This window comes from Salvia splendens, chromosome 14, assembly GCF_004379255.2.
Source record: "Salvia splendens isolate huo1 chromosome 14, SspV2, whole genome shotgun sequence".
Classification (NCBI taxonomy): Eukaryota; Viridiplantae; Streptophyta; class Magnoliopsida; order Lamiales; family Lamiaceae; genus Salvia; species Salvia splendens.
Genome location: NC_056045.1, coordinates 15,632,605 through 15,656,003, shown reverse-complemented (window position 1 = coordinate 15,656,003; position 23,399 = coordinate 15,632,605). Strand labels below are relative to the sequence as shown.

Here is a 23,399-nt window from a genome sequence, read left to right as displayed (position 1 = left end):
ATGATGAGGCTTATAAATAATAAAGTAAAAGAGAAAAAGAAACAGATTACATAAATGGATATGGATTATTTGTTGGGACGAATGAAAAAAAAAGTATGGCCTATTTCAAAAGGATGGGAAGTAAACTACTTTTTAATACTCATGTCTAAATTAAAAAAACTGTTGGACTTTAAAGATTTGGAAAAAAATATACCGTTAGGGAAAAAATAAAAAAATTCTAAAAGTTTGTTGCAAATTCTAGAAAATCTTAAAACTTCATATATTTTAAGGAAAAATTATCATTTTTTAATCCAAACAATATCATTTTAATACTCATCACTTTTTGTCACGTTGGCACTTCCGGCGAACACGTCAAATCCAATTTAAAGAAAATTTAATTTTGGAAAAAAAACTCAAAGTTCATGTATTTAGATTTAAAAATAAAAGTTCGAGGAAAACCAGAAAATATTGAAAGTTCATGTATTTACATGCAAATAACTCATTAATAAATTATCTTTGTACCTTAAAAATAAGAACTTTTGAAAATGCATGAGTTGTAATGTACAATTAATGAAGTAAGACAAACTGAAAGAAATATTATTTAAAGTATTGTTAATAGAGAATATGACACATCACATTAGAAAGGAAAAAATTCTTAAAATAAAAAATGCATAATTTTAAGGGACATACTACAACGGAAATAGTTCTTATTTTACATATGGAGTTATAAGTAATGAATAATGTATACTCAATGGTATATACATTGATTAAGAAAAAATATAAACCGAGATCTCGTCCTTTAGTAATCAAGGACTTATCTTATTAGGGTTCTATTTAATGCCATATCATAATAGTATTATTCGTAATTCTAAGGTTATGATACTTTAGGCTAAACACTATAACTGATCACGATAGGTGGTCTCATTTTCATCTATGTTGTGAATTACTTATTTGTTTTTTGCAAGGACAGTGAGAACCTTTAGACCATGCTTGGTATGATGGAATTGAATAAGGAGAGAATGAAATGAGGATGAGAATGAAATAAAAATGAGAAAGAACTTTCATCAATTATGTGCTTTGTAAGCGCAATAAATACAAAGAGAATGAAATTGTTATTCGTTAATTGATTTCATTCATTTGCTTGGTAAGTTGGTAAGCATAAATAATAAAAGAATGAAATGAAAAAATTGTGCTTACTCACACAATACACACGTTGCTCACACAAATAACACACTACGCACACAAACACACACATACGTAACCCGTTATACGCACACACTACATGCAGTGTGTGTATGCGTAAAAGAAATAGTTAATTTTTGCCAAAAATAGATGTGACTTAATAAACTTGGAACTTCCCAAAATAGAAAAATGACTCTATTAACATGAAACGTATTAACATGGAACAAAGGAAGTAGTTATTTTACTATTTTGGTCCAAAACATTATACTTATTTGATAACTTTTAGTCTACAACATTACGAATTGTTTCGTTTTAGCTAAAAAAGTGGTAGCTCTGTTAAATTTTTAATTGAACAGAGAAGTAGTCATTCTCAAATAGTCATCTCAAGACAAACATCATGTGTAAAATTTAAGAAGTAAGGAGGGTTTTTGTTACACTATGATTATTTTCAAGCTTCAATGGGGATGGAGTCTCATTTTGCTATTTTATGAACATATTAAAATAGTAAATGAGACTAATTTTTATATATAGAGGAGTATAATATCGAAAATATCCTTTTATGTTTGAGTTTAGTGTAAATAGTTAGAGTAAAATCCCTAACATTTCACTAAAAATAATTTAAATTTAATGTAAATGATTGGAGATACTAATAACCAAATTGCTTTGGACCTTCCACTTATTCTAAATTTTTTTAACAACTTCTATACCCAAAGTTCAGAATTTACACATTATTCCTCAAAAATCATGTAATTATATTATTTATAATGCCTACCATGTACATTATACACAAGGTAGATAATATCCTATTTTTTTACCCGAAAAACATTGTCATTAACAATTTTGCGACAATGTCAATACTCCTTCTGTCCCGGCTAAGATGACATATTTTTTAGTTGGCACGAGATTTTAGGAGTTGTTGGTTAATGTTTTAATTGAAGAGAGAAATAGAAGATGTAAACATTAAATTGTTGAGTGTATTAATTGGAGAGAGAAAGTTACTAAAAATAGAAATATTTCATCTTATTTGGGACAAACTAAAAAATAAAGTGTGTTATCTTAGCTGTGATGGATGGAGTATATTAATACTATTCCCTCTGTCCCAATGAAGATGACCCATTTCTTGGACGGCATGAGAATTTATGCAATTTTATTTTGTGTGTGAATTGGAGAAAACAAAGTAAGAGAGAGGGAATAAAGTAGAGTGAAGGGTGTTTCCATTTTTAGTAATAGGCCATCTTAGTTGGGACAGATCAAAAAGGAAAGTGAGTCATCTTTAATGAGATGAAGGGAGTATATTTTAACAAGTTTACTATATACTACCCTAGTCCCTGAAAGTTTGTCCCATTTTTCCATTTCCGTCCATCCCCCAGAGTTTGTCCTGCCCCATTTCATTTTTTACCATTTTTTGTAGTGGACCTAATATTCCACTAACTCATTCCTACTCACATTTTATTATAAAACTAATATATAAAAGTAGGACCCACAATCCACTAACTTTTTCAACTCACTTTCCATTACATTTCTTAAAACTTGTGTCGGGTCAAAGTGAGACAATATTTGGGGACGAAGGTAGTAGTATTTATAATATGATTTAAATTAAAGAAGTTTTGATATTATAAAGTTCCATCTATTTTAGTAATCAAAGATTGAACTTTAATATATATATATATATATAGAGAAGTGATCAAGGTATAACTAATTTTAAGTGTATAACGAGAGAATAAATCTCAGCCACACAAATAAATGCAACAAATATTATTTATTTTAATAATGTAAATAGGTCAAGGGTAATTTTGGAAATCACATTATGAAATTCAAAAGATCATACGCGATTCATATCCTTCCAGATTAATTTCATTCCAAATCTCCTTCCAAATCTGATCGATTTCATTCAATTCATAAGAGGCGATTCAATTCAATCCGTTCATCGTGATTCAAATCAATGGATTCAATTCTGAGGTCGGACGAAGATTATTTCGATTCCGACTCATCATCGTCGGGAGAGGAAGCTGAGACATCTAAAGGTAATCATTATACGTTTCACTCTTATAACAATTACAGTCGATCATGATTAGAGTGACGAAGATGAAGTTTATGTGTTTGTTCTCATCATGATTAGAGTGTGTATGATGTGAAAATACGTTAGAGTGATGTATTTATGTATTAAAGTGATGTATATAGGCTTTAATTGAAGTGTGTGTGTTTTGTGAATTGAAGAGTGCTCAGTTTTCCATGGTTAAGTGATGTTTCTGTGATATTTTCTTATAGTGATCTATTTTATTCATATCAGTGAAGTAAAAACATGCTTAGAGTGATGTTTTCCACGGTTAAGTGATGTTTTTGTGATATTTGGTTATAGTGACCTATTTTCTTCATATCAGTGAAGTAAATACATGCTTAGAGTGATGTTTTTCACGGTCAAGTGATGTTTCTGTGATATTTTCTTATAGTGATCTATTTTCTTCATATCAGTGAAGTAAAAACATGTTTAGAGTTATGTTTTCCATGGTTAAGTGATGTTTCTGTGATATTTGGTTATAGTGATCTATTTTGTTCACATCAGTGAAGTAACAACATGCTAAGAGTGATGTATTTTTTCTCATCACAGTGTAGTGAAGTATATAGAGCATATAGTGAACTATTATATGCTTATAGTGAAGTATATTATGCATTTTAGTGTACTATTATATGCTCACAATGATGTATATTCTTCTTACAGTGGTTTACGTACCAAAATGCCCCAATGATTTGAAACCAAAAATTGGACAAAGTTTCATGACCCTTGATCGTGCATTGGACTTCTACAACAATTATGCTCGATATGTTGGGTTTGACACCCGTAGAAAGGGGTCGAAAAAGGAAAAAGATGTCATTACTTGGATTTACGTGGTGTGTAGCCGAGAAGGTACAAAGCAAAGAAAGAGTGAACAATCTAAGATGAAACGCAAACGTTCTTCTATTAAGTGATATTGTAATGCTAAAGTGTCTTGGAAGTTTTTTATGGGTGTTGGTTATGTTATAAAAAGTTTTGTTGAAAAACATAATCACGAGATGGTTGAGGAACGCCATAAGCGTTTTATGAAGTTGAACCGCAATTTGGATTTAGTCCATCAGAAATTCATCCTTGATTGCGCTAATGCAAACATTGGTCCAACTTTAAGTTTTAGCTTACTTAATGAAGTGCTTGGTGGATTAGATTATGTAGGGTGTACTATTTTAGAAGTGCGCAACTACATACGTGACCTTAGAGCATACGTGGAAGGAGCTGATGCGCAAATGCTATTAAATGAGATGCGCAGGAAGAAGGAACTTTGTGGTGCATTTACATATGAATATGAGGTCAACTCAAAAGATAGACTGACACGTTTGTTTTGGTGTGATCCTACTGCAAGAGAAACTATCATTTGTATGGTGATATTGTTTCTTTTGATACGACATACTCAGCAAATAGGTATGTGCACACTAATTATTATTTTTCACTTCAGTGAAGTATATTGTGCATTACAGTGATGTATATTTCCGCATGCTTTAGTGTATTGTTTTTCAGTTTAGGGAAGTATATTGAGCAATTAGTGAACTACAATATGCTTACAGTGAAGCGTATTGAGCATATAGTGATGTATATTGTGTATTACAGTGATGTATATTGTGCATTACAGTGATGTATATTTCTGCATGCTTATAGTGAATTGTTTTTCATTTTAGGGAAGTATATTGTTCATATAGTGAAGTATATTCTCCATGCCTTATAGTGATTTTAATATGTAGGTACTGTATGATATTTGCTCCTTTTAAGGGCAAGGATAATCATGGTCGCCCTGTGACATTTGTTGTTGGCCTTTTGTCTAAGGAAAATGCCAACTCCTTTTCATGGTTATTTAACCAATTTGTAAAGTGTATGGGTGTGGCTCCTAAACTCATCGTAACCGACCAAGACTTAGGAATGAAAGTTGCTATTGAGGAGGTCCTTGTCAATACGAGACACCGGTGGTGTATGTAGCACGTTATGAATAAAGTTGCTGACAAATTGCCAAAGAACATGCTTGGTAGTGAAGAAAGAAAGAAGGAACTGAATGCATGTGTACGGTCGGAGTTGATAGAACCTGATGCATTTGAAGAAACTTGGCATGCTATAATGGAAAGATATGGGCTGACTAATAATGACTGGTTTTCATCAATGTTTGCATCCAGAAAGTTTTGGGTTCCAGTCATTTTCCGTGATTTTTCGATGAGTTCGTTGATAAAGACAACTTCTTTGTCTGAATCACAGAATAGCTTCTTTAAAAGGTACTCAAAGTCTCGGGCTAACCTTATGCTATTTTATATGAACTATAACCATGCTCTGGAGACTCAAAGGAGTAATAACGCAAAGCTTGAATACTATGATTCAACAAAAGTGCCTATTTTGCGAATAGAATTGGAAACCGAGAAACATGCATCAACGATATATAGTGGTAGTGCTTATAATGCAATTCAAGAAGAGATAGTTTATGCATGTTTCTCTTTGTCTTGTGCAACTCTAGGAGTGTCTGCCAATAGAGAGATTGAAGTATATAACATAAATGACAAGGATTCAAACTCATGGACAGTGACTTATTCCATTGGTGATGACACCTATTTGTGTGGATGTAAAAAGTTTGAGAGATTTGGTCTATTGTGCAGTCATATATTTTGTGTGTTGAAGTATAAGTTTGTCAAGTTGATACCCGAGAAGTTGCGTGGAGGGAGATGGTTGAAGTCACAATTTGTGAAGCCAATACATGGAGGTTTTTGTGATGATAAAGAAATACACCTTGTTGTGGACAAGAAGAAGATTGCATTTAAAAACTTGTATGCATTATTCATTGAAATAGCACAATGTATTGAAGGGAACATTGATCAAATCAATGCATTTGCTGCAATTATTGAAGAAGGTAAGAAGCAGCTTCTCGGAGAAGGTGTTGTTCTGTCATCGACAGAGAAGAGTGCATTGATTGAGAACTTCTATGGCTCACAAGTTCCGAACTTTATTGAAGTTCATCCTCCTGATGTTGTTAGTACAAAGGGAAGTGGAAGTATGAAGAAATCGAAGAAGGAGTCAACAATGAAGTTAGCAGTGAAACCAGGTCGAAAGTGTGGAAACTGTCATGAGATTGGACACCATGATTCTAGGAACTGCAAAAAGGTTAATGAGAAGGCAAATCAGAGGCAGTGGGGATTTGGACAGAAATAGTTCACCCTGTAGCCCTTTTAGAGCATTAATGACTCATTTTATTACACTTTTGAGTGAATTTTATCTCAATACAAACTTGGTTTTTGTGTTAAGCTCAAGTGCGAATAAGTTCACTTTTATATGTCTTCGTTTTACTGCTTACAAGTCCATCATTAATTGATATGCTTTATAGTGAAGTCAATATTGATTATAGTGTACTGTTTTTCATATTAGTCAAGTATATTGAAAGTACAGTGGCGTATATTGTGCATATTGTGAAGTATATTCTGCATGCTTAGAGTGAAATATACTCTAACTGTGGAACACATCACTCTAAGCACGTACTTACTTCACTAATGTGAACAAAATAGATCACTATAAGCAAATATCACATAGACTTCACTCTAACCTTGGAACACATTACTCTAAACATGTACTTACTTCACTGATGTTAAGAAAATAGATCACTATAAGAAAATATCAAAGAGACTTCACTCTAACCTTGGAATACATCACTCTAAGCATGTTTTTACTTCACTAATGTGAACAAAATAGATCACTATAACAAAATATCCAAGAACACATCAATATAAGCATGAACTTACTTCACTGATGTTAACAAAATAGATCACTATAACCAAATATCACAGAAACATCACTATAACCATGGAAAACATCACTCTAAGCATGTATTTACTTCACTGATATGCACAATATAGATCACTATACGCATATATCACAGAAACATCACTATAACCATGAAACACATCACTCTAAGCATGTTTTTACTTCACTGATGTTAACAAAATAGATCACCATACGCAAATATCACAGAAACATCACTCTAACGTTGGAAAACATCATATAGTGAAGTAAATAGATACAACAATGAAGTAAATAGTGAATTTAAATGAAGTTTACTACAATAGTTCATGAACGCTTGAAGTTTACAATCATTTTTTTCACATCTATGTTCATGTTTTTCCCATATTCTTCATAATGCCTTGATGTTGTTGCCAAGTTCTTCAATGACTCATGGTTTGTTTCCGACAACATTAATGCGTTGCAATACTTTGTTCTTAGTCTTTGGAGTGTTCTTCTTTTAGTTAATCCACATTTCCAATCTTGTTCCCGCTCACCATGATAACATTCCATATGTCTCATCAAAAAAACTCCACAATCTTCTACATTTGATGTTGTTCTCCAAGTCATTTTGAGCCTTTTTATGTTCACATCCGTTATTGATTTGCATTGCATGTGAAAACCCATTTTTGTCAAATAATGACAAAAATACACTCTCTGCAATATATAATCATGAATATCAAATGTAGTTCACTGTAATCACAAAAATACTTCACTATATATCATGTATCCTTACCACAGTTTCAGGTATGCTACCATACTTGACTGTAATGTCCTCGTCGTCACCATTCTTTGAATTGTCAATCACCACTATACTTTTAGTGCTAAATCTGAAGCATATGGTATAGTAATGTTCCGCAACACAAATTGGAAAGATCACCTACAAAGATAATAATAATAATTTCAGAATAAAAATAATTTGTGAATATAACAAAGAATCTATGGTGTTCAGTATTTACCAAATCTACGTCGGCCCACTTGAAATACGGAATTTGTTTAACCTCATTTTCTAAATTGTCACAGAATCTATCAATTTTGGTGATGATGTCGACCCCATCAGGCCGATGAACAACTGTATACAGCTGAAAGATAAGACAAGTCAAATCTGTGAATATGATTAAGAGTGAAGTGAATATGCTTTATAATGAACATATACCATGCAGTTAATTTTTCAAAATTTATACTATTCTTGCGGATGGGTATGTTGTGAAAAGAGCCGCCTCGATGAAGATAGAGCCTTGTATTCTTCCATGTTATTCAAATAAGAAGCCCACGCGTTGATCACACCCACTTCGATTAGCGTATGTGGCAACAGTGAACGTAATTCTCTTTTTGTTACCATTACGACATCATCATCATACAATATTTTGTGTCCCTGTTCAAACATGTGTGTGTGTTAGCACATATTTTGTATATTTTTCCTTCTAAATCAGAACTATAATATAAATCTTACTCATTTAATTCACATGTTGTCATAATCCACAAAAAGATTTGTGACTCTTTCAAGGTAAACTTTGTTTTTGCCTGGACCACTCTTTCATGGAATGGAGATCGCAATGCAGCGGATATTCTCTTCTCGGCTTTTGAACGTACCTCCATTTGTTCAATCACAGCACTTGCCTGTCAGGGCAAGAATGAGATGAAAACTTCAGTGTATTGTGTATATACTTCACTATATAAGACATATAGTTCACTTGATGTGTTATAAGTGTTGGTGAATGGATGAGATATATCATTATAGCACACTTACAAGGTCCGGATCGTAAACTATTAATTCGGTCAAAAGATTTTGGCTAGATTCTTTCAATTCTGATTGAACGTAGTCATCATCATCACCTAGCGCCATGCACGCTTCTATTGCAGATGCAATTTGTGCATCCACAGTGTCGTCCTATTTTCATAATAAGAAATGAAAATAGATCACTATAACAAAAAATCAAAGAAACATCACTCTAACCATGTTTTTACTTCACTAATGTTAATAAAATAGATAACTATACGCATATATCAAAGAAACATCATTCTAACCCTGGAACACATCACAATAAACATGATTTACTTCACTGATGTTAACAAAATGCATCACTATAGCAAAATATCACATAAACATCACTCTAACCCTGGAACACATCACTATAACCATGATTTTACTTCACTGATGTTAACAAAATGCATCACTATAGCAAAATATCACAGAAACATCACTCTAACCCTGGAACACATCACTATAACCATGATTTTACTTCACTGATGTTAACAAAATACATCACTATAGCAAAAACTCAAAGAAACATCACTCTAACCCTGGAACACATCACTATAACCATGTTTTTACTTCACTGATGTTAACAAAGAAACATCACTCTAGCAAAATATCAAAGAAACATCACTCTAACTCTAGAACCAATCACTATAACCATGCTTTCACTTCACTGATGTTAACAAAATACATCACTATAGCAAAAACTCACAGAAACATCACTCTAACCCTGGAACGCATCACTATAACCATGCTTTTACTTCACTGATGTTAACAAAATACATCACTTGTAATAGCCGATACTTAGATTTCTCGAGATTTTTGAAATAAATACTAGAATTTTATATAAAGAATGAAGGAGTATTTTTATTTCTTAAATAAGAGTATAAATACAAATTCTAGAATTTCAAAGCTAAAGAATTACAAATACTAGAAAGAAATATACATCAATTATCGTCAAGCTTTCCGTTCATGCGGTAAAGAAAGTGTAAACTATGCTATTACAACTCGCGACCCTAGCGACTATGTCAGCCTTCATCAATAGGCCGTTTCGGCCCAGAATTTCAGACGAGCTCGAGAGGGCGAGACCACGAGAGAGGGCGGGGCAGCCTTGGTGGCCAGCCTCCGCTCCTGCCAGAAGCACACATTAGGTGGGAGTTTTGGATGCATGAATAAAAGACAACTAATACCATGTATTAGAAAAGGGAATAGGAACCTCACCTTTCGGAAGGGTGAGACAGAGCTGGGCCGAGAGGGGCAAGTTCAGTCAACAAATCCCTCTCCAACAGCTGCACCCCACGAGGCTGTCGTTACCAGCTCATACCTCTTACATTCAGACCTGCCATGGTCAAGGAATCAGCCATAAAATGCTCCCTCCTGTGTGCACCTTCCATAAACCAACAGAAGCAATAAATAAACCAAGTACTACACCCCATATAGAGCCAAATGCTGTTAGATGTGCAGATGGGGAGTACGGAAATAAAGCACCAATTTCAGTGGTAGTATCAGATCACAACAAGGAGCCGTAGGCTCATCAGCCTCACGAGTACACCCTGCGAATTTTCTGCAGAAGTAACAGCCAAATCAGTCCATCAAGGACTACCTTCCAACCAGAGATATCAGCCTTTTACAGGCTTTCAGTTAGTCCATAAACATAAATAGGGCTCAGCCCCTTCCTCCCTCATTATCACAAAGCAACATCCAGTTAAAGAAAGAGAGGAGCCGAGGCAGCGGGAGGAAGTGAGGAAGAGCAAGCCAGAAGTAAGAAATAACAAGAAGTTCAGAGAAGGTAATTTCAATCCCCATCAAACTCAGTTAACCAAGTCACATCGTCATGTAGTAGGAAATCTCACATTAAGCAGGCATCACAAGCATGCTAGTAAAGCCCCATAGTCTCGGAAAACATAAGCATGAAAATGTTATAGGAAAACAAGTAAAATCGATAGCCTCCTGACGAGAGCACGCTAGGCCATAACTGAGAAACGAGGATATAACAGAAGCCCCAACCGGACTCGAATAATCAAAGATATTCTATTAAGCTTACAACTTTGATTCACTAGAGAGTAACCAAATAGTTAAATGCAAGAGAAACTTTGCTTGCGAAAGGTCGTTTAACGACGGAGCTAGTCAGCGGGGAAGGGACGGGGAGAAATCTGCCGAACCGCGGCAACGAACGGCGCGACCAGCGTCTCCACCGCGAACACGCAGCGGCAGCTACTGGCCGAGTCGGGTGCAGAGGCGACAGCGGCGGTGCATCAGAGAGAGAGAGAGAGAGAAATCTCTGGGCACCGATCGTCCCTCGCCGGAGACGGAGGCCGCAGAGACATTTTCCTCTGGAACGAAGGGAACTCCGCCGCTGCTAAGCGAACGAAATCGCGCCACGTGAACCCGGGAAGGAGACGATGAAGAAGGTAATAGGACGCCGAGGACGGCAACGAGCGGTGGCGTCTCGGCTGTGCCGAGGAGAGATGGACAATGAGCTAGGGTTTCGAATTGGGGATGTGGGAGTGTGTTTGTGACGGAGCAGGTATGGAGTGAAGGGGCGATGGATTAGGGGTGAGATAAATGGGGCCTCAGATTTAGAAAACAAATGAACGAGAAGAGAAATGGGCCAATTAATTAAACTTGGCCGAGTTCTTAAGAAAATAAATAGTCTGGGCCAGAATAAATAAATTCCTAACTGGGCCTATAAAATTTATTTCTTGGACTAATATTTTAGTTGAAGCCATTATCTTAGATTGAGTCAAAATATAACGAAATTAGTCCCCTAAACCACGGAAGAAAAGAAATTTATTAAGCCGTGTTGAAATAGTATTTAATAAATACTTAGACGGGAACTTTTTAGCCAAGGAAGTATTTCAAAATACTTCAGATAACCCGGGAATTTATTCATACCCGAACAGTCCAGCCAGGTTCCGAATAAATTAAATCACCGATTTAATTACGAAATTAAGATTTTAAAATTAGAAAGAAGGGAATAAAATAATAAACACACGCTTAGGCATGCATTCATGCAAGATAAATAATTACTTAAAGCCTAATTTAAGTATATTAATTTGTAAAGGAACGTCGTCGCTCGACGCGTAATCTCAGGACAGGAAATCACCCGTTTGCAAGAGTCTAAGCAATCGAGGTGGGCTTCTTTTCTTTCAGAAATGTGATTTATGTGGAAAAAAAAACATGAATATTTTAAATGAGTTGTCATGCCCAGTTTTGATTTATGATTGCCTATCTATTTGGCTATGTCAAACCAGTTTAATCGAATTCGGGTCCCAATAGGGCTGCAAACCCTACTCGGTCTAGTGTACACTCAGGGACCGTGAGCTAGCGCCAGCGTTGGCCGGTCCAGTGATCGTGGAATGTGGCCACATTCCCGGTTCACACAGATTAGATATGGTATAACATGAGAAGTTTAAATGACTGCAGTCTATTTTCAGAAAGAATCAACAATTTTAGTGACCGGGACTTATTTTCAGTAAAACCCCGTGTTCACTCAAGTTGGCTGACAACTAAAAGAGAAAAATATTTACGGCATGAGCCCACTGAGTATATCAAGTACTCAGCCCTGCATATTGTTTTCCTTAATGTGCAGGTTGATCGTTCGATGCAGAGGTGGTGTTGGGACAGAAGCTTAAATAAGTAGGGAGATAGCTGTTATAGTATGTCTTCATACATATGACACTGTCTTGGTACTCTCCGTTGCGCAAATTTAGAACTTGTCCTAGTAAAGACAATGTCCCAAAAACTCTGATTTAGTATGGTTGTACCTTTTCTCACTTTCAGACAATACTCCTTGTGATTTATGCATATCCTATGATGAGTTGAGACAATTCAGTAAGATTTAGTCGCGAAATAGCTACACTTTCTTTGACTAGGGAGATGTGGTCGTGACATCACTATAGCAAAAACTCAAAGAAACATCACTCTAACCCTAGAACACATCACTATAACCATACTTTTACTTCACTGATGTTAATAAAATACATCACTATAGCAAAAACTCAAAGAAACATCACTCTAACCCTGGAACACATCACTATAACCATGTTTTCACTTCACTAGTGTTAATAAAATACATCACTGTAGCAAAAACTCAAAGAAACATCACTCTAACCCTGAAACACATCACTCTAAGCATATTTTTATACCTTCAACTGTGTGTTTTGTGATGCTGCTTTAGTTACATCTTCACGAAATTCATTTATCTCCTGCAAATAGTGAAGTGTAATGTACCATAAGAATAAAAACTCAAAAAAAGTAAAAAAATATTATGAATTAGTACACAACATCACTCTCCGTTGTTTTCACTTCACTGATGTTAATAAAATACATCACTTTAACCCAGGAACACATCACTTTAAGCAAGTTTTTATACCTTCAACTGTGTATTTTGTGATGCTGCTTTAGTTACATCTTCACAAAATTCATTTGTAGTTCCCAGGAGGTGGTGGGTTAGTGGAGTCGAGAATTGTTCCTTGCTGGTAACACTGTCTCAGCAATACAAGAATTCAAAAGAAGGACAACTACTCAGCGGAAGCATTTGAGAGAAGGAATATGCCATGTGTGAAGACATGACACATTCTAGACACTTAAATTTCTTCAACGGTCTTGCTCAACACCCACTGCACCCGTCACGCTCAACCTGCACATTTTAAAAAAGAAATGCAGGGCTGAGTACTTGATGCACTATGTGGACACATGCCAAAATAATTTTCATAAAATATTGTGTCAGCATTTAAAAGTGAACTCAGGGTTTTATAAAAGACACAACTTGGTCTCCTTGATTAACCTCCACACCCACAATCTTTAGTGCATTTATGGCTGCAACGTTGAAGCAATTGGCGTCATTGCTACTTGCCGGAGCATCCTTCATATACTTCATCATTTTTGTAATAGCAGTTGCAGCCTCCCTTATTGAATTTTTGATTTCATCAGACGAAGGAGCTTCATTAGTTGAAGGGGGGGCTTCATCAGTTGAAGGAGCTTCGGCTACTGGGAGAGTATTTCCAGTGGAAGGAGCTTCGGCTATTGGCAGAGTATTTCCAGTGGTAGTGGAAGGGACAAAGGCAGTGACAGTGATTGAATCCTTGTTGACGTATAAAGCTTCAATGGAGACCGGTTCGATAATACTTTCTACGCTTCCTCTGCCAATGATACCTCCAATATTGAATTCCATCTGACCTCTCTTCTTAAGAAGGGATGTTGTCAAGTTCCGGACAGTAGGGAATCTTCTAACCACCAACCTCGTACGGTAGACAATTCTATCTACGTAGCAAGCCAGCAAAAACAGATCAATAATAAAATGCATCACAAACACTTCACTCTAACCTTAAATTACATCACTCTAAGCATGTTTTTACTTCACTATAAAGGAGTGCTTAAAATAGAAAACTCACCAATAGGAAAGTGATGGGTCCAATGAATGGGGTGGATTTGTTCTTGACTTTCCAGCTATCATGTGCTGTGATTAGCATATCCAAAACGTAGTTGCACCAATTGTACTGCCTCACATTGGAAATGTTGCCAATATCGTCCAAAACATGTCCAAGACATTTTCCATTTGCAGCTGGTGAGATCAGAATATTGTCCAACTGAATAAGAAAAAATTTCTTAAACCACTCACCACCATCTAGATTACTATCAAGTTGCTCTTGCAAATCAGTTGGGTTTATTCAAAATTTGTCCTTCTTCTTAGCCTTTGCAATGGTCTTCATAATATCATTTACGTCATGCTTCTTTTCCCTATTTATCCTCAGCTCTCCTCTTGCCAGACCCAAGGTAGCATGCACATCCTCCTTAGTGATGCGTAATGGTTGATCATCAATAAGTTTTATTCTGGAGCAGTTATCTTGATTAAAATTTTTGAGAAGTGAAATTGCCATTTCACCAGGAATACTTCTGATCTTGAAATGTACAAGCTGCCCAAACCCCATCTCTTCCAGAGCAGCTATTTGTTTTGAGTTCATTTTCTCAATGGCATCAACAAGAACTTTCACCACTATCTTTACAACTAGTTTAGGTCTTCTGATTTTAAATTGTTCATCAGAAACCATTTTTCTCTTTCCTTTAGCCTGTTTTTTTCTACCAGGCTGTTCTTCTTCATCATTGGTTTGTGACCTCCCACGCTTTAAGGCTGGAAGACATAATACAAAAAAATTGGTCAAATTCATGAATACACACTTAACATAGTTCATAATTATACATGAATGACTCTGCCATATACATAATATATTACACTAAGATACTAAATAATTAAATAGCTCACTCTGTGGTTCTTGTTTTTGTGGCCTATCATGTTTATTCTTAGACCTCATTTCAGGAAAAGTTGTAGTAACTTGTTTTCGAGGTCCATCTTCCCGATTCTTCGACCTTATTTCAGTAGAAGCTGCAGCAGCTTCGTGGATATGAGTAAAAAAATCACTATAACAAAATATCAAAGAAACATCACTCTAACCCCAGAACACATCACTATAACCATGTTTTCACTTCACTGATGTTAATAAAATACATCACTATAGCAGAATATCAAAGAAACATCACTCTAACCTTGGAACACATCACTATAATCATGCTTTTACTTCACTGATGTTAACACAATACATCACTATAGCAAAAAATCAAAGAAACATCACTCTAACCCTGGCACACATCACTATAACCCTGGCACACATCACTATAACCATGCTTTTACTTCACTGATGTTAACAAAATTCATCACTATAGGAAAATATCAAAGAAACATAACTCTAACCCCGGAACACATCACTATAACTATGCTTTTACTTCACTGATGTTAACAAAATACATCACTATAGCAAAACCTCAAAGAAACATCACTCTAATCGTGGAACACGTCACTATAAACATGTTTTTACTTCACTGATGTTAACAAAATACATAACTATATCAAAATATCACAGAAACATCGCTCTAACCATGTAACATATCACTATAACCATGCTTTTACTTCACTGATGTTAACAAAATACATCACTATAAAAAAATATCAAAGAAACATCACTCTACACACTTAAATTTTTCAACGGTCTTGCTCGGAAGTCCGTCGCTGCCTCTGGCTTCTTCATCTTCTATCTCTCTCTTCCTTCTCCAATTCAAAACCGCTTCCATCTCTGGTTCGCTCTCCGTTCTCTCTCCCCCGTTTTGTTCCATTAGTGCCGCTGCATCTGGCACCACCGCTGTATTGGGTATGCTGTCACCGCCGTTCAGCTGAGCAGCCGCTGTCAGGTGGTGCTCGGAGTGATTCTCGCCTGGCCGAAACTCGCCGCTGGACAGACGTTGCTGCTCCGTCAGGACAGCCTGCCGCCGCTGCTGCTCGCCTCCATGAAAGTAGGATATAGTCTCCATCTCAGCCTGAGTTACACTGTGATGAGTTCCTACAATCAGATTTCCCATCGTCGCGACCGTGAACTCTCCATCTTTTCCGTTTCAATTGCACAGCGTCGTCATGCTTTCTCCACCGCTGTCGTGGGCTGCGTAGTCCGCTCGCCACTGCTGTCACAGTGCAGTCGACGTCGCATCGCCGCTGCTGCTCGATGCAGCACTGCAGTTCGCACCCGATGCCTGCACCGTCGTCCCCTTCATCTCCTTCTTCTGTCTCGGTCAAAATCACGGTGGCTTCAGTGCCGGTGCCGGTATCCACTCACGCCGCTGCCTTGCTGCACCCAAAATCACGCTGCCGCGAGACTCCATCGCTGATCGGAAAATGAACGCAGACTGACTTCTATACATATATAATAATACTTGATTTTTGCAGAGCAACTCCTTTCTTCCCCTCTTTTCTCTCCGCTTCTCACTTTCTCCTCTCCCTCACGTTTTGTCTCTTGGAATTTTGAGATAATGATTTAAATTGTGAATTGATGGAATATATATCTTCATGGGAAAAGATTTGAATAATTATATTCCTCTTTTTTAGGGTGGTGGAGAGATTTGAGATAACTAACGTAGATTTGATATTGAAGAGTGATAGATATTCTTAGATTAAAATTAAGAGGATTAATTTTGGGCTCAAAGAAGGAAGGATTAAAAAGGTTTTGGGCTCATAACAAGCGGGTTCCTAATTGATAGTAAAAGAATAATTGTTTGGCTCAAAAAGTGAAATACTTCTCTCGACAAATAAATAAAGGCAAAAAAGTTTTCAGGTGCGTAAACGACGTCCTTTCGAGAACAAATAGAAAAAATTGGGGTGTTACAATAACCATGTTTTCACTTCACTGATGTTAACAAAATACATCACTATAGCAAAAAAAAAAACAGAAACATCACTCTAACCCTGGAACACATCACTATAAACATGCTTTTACTTCACTGATGTTAACAAAATACATCACTATAGCAAAAACTCAAAGAAAAATCACTCTAACCCTGGAACACATCACTATAATTATGTTATCACTTCAGTGATGTTAACAAAATACATCACTATAGCAAAAACTCAAAGAAACATCACTCTAACCCTGGAACACATTACTATAACCATGCTTTCACTTCACTGATGTTAACAAAATACATCACTATAGCAAAATATCAAAAAAATATCACTCTAACCCTGGAACACATCACTATAACCATGTTTTCACTTCACTGATGTTAACAAAATACATAACTGATGTGTTCCACGGTTAGATCACATCACTCTAACCACAGAAACTACGCTTGTATAAATCACTCTAACCACAGAAACTACGGTTGTATAAATCACAATACACGAAAATATTGTATGTTAAAATTAAAAAATAGTAGGAATGACTCACGGTCGGAACCTTGGTGTATACAACCGGAACTTCCGGTTGCATTTTTCTTCGTACGTTCAAAAGCTACAAAAAAATTCAAATCTAAATAAGTTCTAAAATCAAACCTACAAATAAATGTTAATCAGTAGGAAATTTACATTTCGAAAAATCTCTTTGATTTGTAGTCATTTGTTCGACGAAGGACTGGATGTTAACGACTGGATAGCGACGGCTACGGCGAAGGCGACGGCGAGGTTGAATCGCGGTTTAATTTTGCAGAAGAGAAGAAGAGGAGAAGAACGCGGTTTCTTTTTCAAATGAATTGAATTTGCCAATGACGTAATTTTGGTTGTGCAATGACCATTATACCCCCGCCTTGTTATTGTGAAGTAAATTTGTGATAGAGGGAACTAATTTCTCCTTTAAATTCAAAAATTACATGTATTAATACTAGCCCTTGATTTTCTTGATCTTGTGGTTGTGATTTGTTCTCTAGTTATTTAGTTAATGGGCACTTGCTCTATATCACTACTCTATATATATATATAGATGTATTCATTTCCTTTTTGTATCTTTTGTTCTTTGTTCTTTTTAATCTCAGCCGCACGATTTTGTCATCTGACGGTTAGATTGGTGCCACGTGTCATTTAATAATGCAGATTTTCAGTTGAATAATGCACACCGACTAATAATGCACCATTATAGTGTAATAATGCAGATCATCTGGACCGTTGATGAATGAGATCTAACGGCCCATATTAAGAAGAATAAAGGATCTAAGGAATGAATAGGAGAATAACGCTCCCCTATATATATATATATATATATATACACGTGTCATTTAATAATGTAGATTTTCAGTTGAATAATGCACACCGACTAATAATGCACCATTATAGTGTAATAATGCTGATCATCTAGACCGTTGATGAATGAGATCTAACGGCCCATATTAAGAAGAATAAAGGATCTAAGGAATGAATAGGAGAATAACGCTCCCCTATATATATATATATATATATATATATATATATATGCACAACACATCCTTAGTGTAGAACTAGAGACTAAATATTGGCCAATAGATTTAAATTTAATGGCTAAGATTAAAGCTACTGCACGTTAATTCCGTATTTCATCCTATGAATTAATTAGTTCAGCCATGGGTAGCTTAGTCATTTTGTATATGAGTCAAATAGGGTAAAATTATTTTTGGCGTAAATCAAGGGAGTATGAATTAGGGTAAAATAAAAACTTGCCCCGTTTCCACTTCCCGCTCAACGCTTCAACCTCTCCCTCCCCAATTCTCTTCTCCCCAACGCGGCGTGGTAGTCCAATAGTTTGATTCATTCCTTCCGTCGTCATTCTCAACCCCAGCTATCTGCCTAATTTCAACATGGTGGACACAAGACGCAGAAAATTAAACGGTAATTGTTGCCTTCATCGATTTTTACAGTCTACGAAAATCCTACAAACTAATCTCTAACTTGTAGATGAGTGGATGTTGCATTCCAGAACTTCAGCCGGTGCGGGTGAGTTCTATTCCTTAGTTAATTTAGTTTAGATTTTGTTTTTTCTGAGTCTCGTTTTGCTTAAATAAGTTCAGGGCATGCGGTAATTTAGTTCATCCTTTATGTTTTCTGATTCTCGTTTTACTTAAGCCTAGTACCATTGTCTTCAATTGGAAAAAGTAAACGAGGACGCCTTCCTAAAAGCAAACCGAGGTCCACCCCAATCCCGATGGAACCAAACCGTTCGGGAAATTTAATTTTGTTCACATTTTTTCGTTTGATTAGTTGATTAAAGTTTTTGTTTTTCATTCAGTCTTGGGTGAATTTATCAGATGAAGTATTTTCGACTGAATTTATCAAGTTATAAGATGAAGTATGTTCAACATCGGCTGAAATATTTTCAATTGTATGATGCTCTGGATTCTGTTTGTGGTTTGTTGTAACTAATTCTGTTTGTGGTCTGTTGTAACTTAACTTGTATGAGTATTTCAACCATAAAAAAGTTGATTACATACTCTTATTTTCATTCAAGAGTCAAAGATGCTTGTGTTGTATCTGAATTTGTGAATAGATAAAATCGTGAACAGATATGCAGTCATATATGCTTCTGTGTTATCTGTTGTTATGTTGTATCTATTGTATATGAATTTGGTTCAGGGTTGTATCTGGTGTATATATAAAAATTTTGTGAATGAAGTGTGCGCATTATAAGATGAATTGTTTCTAATCTCTTATCAAACGATTCTCACCATGGTGGACACAAGGCGGGCCAAATTGAACGGATTGTTCAAATTTGTTCATTTTAACCGAAATGTTTAAGATGAATTTATTACAGTATAAGATGAAGAGATTTCACATTAATTGAAGAAATTATATCATAAGATAAAGTTATCTGTTTTAGGATTGTTCAAATTTGTTCATTTTAACCGAAATGTTTCCGTTTCTCGGTTGGATTTATTTCATTATAAGATGAAGAAAAGTGATTACAATATGAACTGATTCCATACTTTAATTTCTAATTTCTATTCGTGCTTTAGTGTATTTTGTGGTGAGTTCTGATTTTTTTTGTTCATTTAAATTATAAAGATGGTTATGTAGTTGGAATTTGGTCTTTGGTGAAGTGTAGATGTATTTTGGTAATGATATAATTGAACACAGGTAAAACAACAACTGCTTGTGCAAAACTTGGGGGTAGGCAATCCAGTAGGCATGACCCGAGAGTGCCGCACGTGTTTGAGGAAACGACTAGAAAGAAAAATTAATTATTGTCTTTGGATCACATTCTACGATAATTCAATTGATGTCTATAATATTTTTTACAGTTTTGGTTCAGATTTTTGGATTTCAAGAAAGCTATTCAAGAGATGAGTGATTACGGTATAAGATGAAATGACTATGGTATAATATGAAGTTACTACTTTATTGGATGCAGTGATTTGATTCATATTTGGTTTGTTTCAAATTTGATTGTTTTTTGGGAAGGTACAAATTAGAATATGAAGTTATTACATTATAAGATGAAGTAATATGAGTATAAGATGAAATTGTTACATTTTAAAATGTAATGCTTTCTTTCAAATTTGAGTCATTTCAATTTTTGATTCATTTTTCGGGGAGTTCATATTTGATTCAACTTAACTGGTGTGTTTTCAAGGCTCAGTTGACATTATAACATTATAAGATGAAGTGGTTACAATATTTGATGAAGTTATAACCTTATAAGATGTAGTGATTTGTTTCATATTTGGTTCATTTGAAATTGGGTTCATTTTTTTGGATGAAGTTATAACATTATAGGATGAAGTTATAAAAGTATAAGATGCAGATATAATATTATATAAAAAATAGCTTCGGAATAACAATTCGAAAAACTTCATTATATAGTGTAATTCAAAAACACATTAAATTAATTGGAAAAGATGAATGGCATCAATCTTTATAAAAGTGTTAATTCATTGCCATTCAAGAGAATATAAAAGTAATAGTATAACATTGAAACAAAATATATAAAAACTTCATCATGTATGTAAAACAATGCATCACACTGAAAATGTAGTTCAACTACTTTAAAATTAAGGAAGTTCAAAAACTGAAAAATTACATCTAAAATTGATTTAAGATCAAAATTGACTCGCGACTCACGATCACAATTGAGTCAAACAACGAGCCTATCATACATGGCATTAAGGATCTTGAACTAATTTTTTTTTTCTGCTTCTCCTTTAACCTTTTGCGATTCCTTGCATCATGACCAAATATTATGGAAAATCAGTTGTTGCTTGTAAGATGCTTAAAACTACTATAATAATAATAAAAAAGATCGTATCACTGCTCCTATAAAAATGTTGATCGCAAAATATAACAAGTTCATTACTAAAACAAAAAAATTCATCCCAAATGATAATCAGTTCATTACTCGAACAAAACACATAATCAGTAATCATTCGACATTCATAACAATCAAACACATAAATTACTCGATACATAAACTATTACAATTCGACATTCAAAAATCAAACAAAATCATTGAATTTATTGAATACATTAATCACTAAAATAAGTAGTTGAATACATTAATCATTCGATAAAGCTGCCGTCGACCACGTAGCATAACAGATACAACAAAAAACGATAGAACTAACTAGGATCGCTTGATTCTTCAGAATCTATTGTAACTCATCAAATATTGTTCCATGAGGCTCTTGATTAATCTCGGTAGAAGCATGTCCATTCGCTGCTTCATGTGTAAAATCAGTCGTCGGAGAAAGATCAATCGAGGTGCATTGACGTATTAGTAAAATCATCTCTACGCGTTTGGGGTGCTTGAATGTTCCATTGCAGCAAACCAAGGTATTTAGTTATGAAGATTAAAAAATGGGTCTGCCCTGGTTCTAGCGATGGAATGGAAATGCAGATTTAATTGAGAACAAGATTGCAGTTTCATCGATACAAATCTCTACCATATTTACGTGACTTGAATTAAGGAAGAAATGATAACTGCCAAAGTTGGAATTACAAAACAATCCCCCAACTCTGATTTTCGAATTAAATTAATGGAAATATGTAATATTTGATATTAAATGCTTGAATTAATTATGACCACAAATTATAAAAATATGTGGACAAGATTCAGTCTCTAGTTCGGTCATTAAAAATAGTTCGACATCGAATACAATCCTATATATATATATATATATATATATATATATATATATATGGATGTATTCATTTCTTTTTTGTATCTTTTGTTCTATTGTTCTTTTTAATCTCAGCCCCACGATTTTGTCATCCGACGGTCAGATTGATGCCACGTGTCATTAATAATGCAGGTTTTTAGTTGAATAATGCATACCGACTAATAATGCACCATTATAGTGTAATAATGCAGATTTTCATATGAATAGTGCACACCGACTAATAATGCACCATTATAGTGTAATAATGCAGATCATCACAACCATCCAATTCAAGGATACAAGGGCTTTGATTAAAAAGAAGCTTGGACTGAAAAGCTGCGAAGGACCTTAACACACCCCTATATATATATATATATATATATATATATGAGAAGTTTTGAGAAAAATAACAAGATTGCCATTATCAATTATTTTTATAAAATTAGAGAAATGAAAAAGGTTTTTATGTATTTGTGTAATACTTTAATATATTAGAGAAATGAAAAGGTTTTATTTATATAAGACATAACCGCGTACGTGATACTCCCTCCGTTCGTGAATATGAGTCCTGTTTTTTCTATTTTAGTCTGTCCGCGAATAGGAGTCCCGGTTCACTTTTACCATAAATGGTAATAGGGTATCACCTTCCACTAACTCACTCCACTCACATTTTATTTAAAACTAAAATATATAAGTGAGACTCCTATTCCACTAACTTTTTTCCACCCACTTTTTTTTCACATTTCTTAAAATCCGTGCCGCCAAGGAATGAGACTCCTAGTGGCAGACGAGGAATACGCCGTAAGAAAAACCAATCTATTTAGCAATATTGTTAGAAAATGATGGTTTTAATTAATTTAATATTATGTGCGTGTTTAATTTTCTGTTATGATTTTCTTGAATATTGATGTGTTTGATGTGTGATTGGAAATTAATACTCCCTCCATCTCCAAAGAATATGTACTTTGAGTTCGACACAAATTTTAATGCAAAATTGGGAAAATAAGAGAGGTAAAGAGAAAAGGTAATTAAAGTATTGTGTGGATCTCACCTCTTTAGAGTGAAAAGAATTTCCAAAATTGGAAAGTGCATATTCTTGTGGAATGGACTAAAAAGGAAAGAGTGCATATTCTTGTGGAACGGGGGAGTAGTAAATTAATGTCCGTGCATCTCACGGGTGTTACACTAGTTAGTAGTAAACGCCGAGGA

The 23,399-nt window shown here is 35.0% G+C and overlaps 1 protein-coding gene and 1 long non-coding RNA gene across 3 annotated transcripts; one reads left to right on the top strand and one right to left on the bottom strand.

Annotated features, from left to right (window-relative positions):
• The first annotated feature begins 5,167 nt into the window (after positions 1-5,167).
• LOC121764243 (protein FAR1-RELATED SEQUENCE 5-like) lies at positions 5,168-6,373 on the top strand. The gene has a single exon (XM_042160296.1). It carries the CDS (start codon positions 5,168-5,170, stop codon positions 6,371-6,373), a length of 1,206 nt encoding a protein of 401 aa, XP_042016230.1.
• Positions 6,374-7,245: 872 nt separating this feature from the next.
• On the bottom strand, positions 7,246-11,328 carry LOC121763328. 2 transcript variants are annotated; one of them, XR_006042424.1, is made up of 7 exons: positions 9,975-11,326; positions 8,745-8,885; positions 8,448-8,614; positions 8,151-8,369; positions 7,954-8,076; positions 7,731-7,874; positions 7,246-7,651 (listed from the first exon to the last, which is right to left on the bottom strand). It is a non-coding gene; the product is annotated as an uncharacterized LOC121763328 (long non-coding RNA). The 2 variants fall into 2 exon arrangements; XR_006042423.1 differs by lacking the exons at positions 7,246-7,651; positions 7,731-7,874; positions 7,954-8,076; ... (1 more) ...; positions 8,448-8,614; positions 8,745-8,885 and adding an exon at positions 9,601-9,884 and having other exon boundaries at positions 9,975-11,328.
• Positions 11,329-23,399: the final 12,071 nt, after the last annotated feature.

Excerpts from the sequence above, each read along its gene's own strand:
- LOC121764243 (XM_042160296.1), top strand. The coding sequence starts at position 5,168 with ATGAATAAAGTTGCTGACAAATTGCCAAAGAACATGCTTGGTAGTGAA.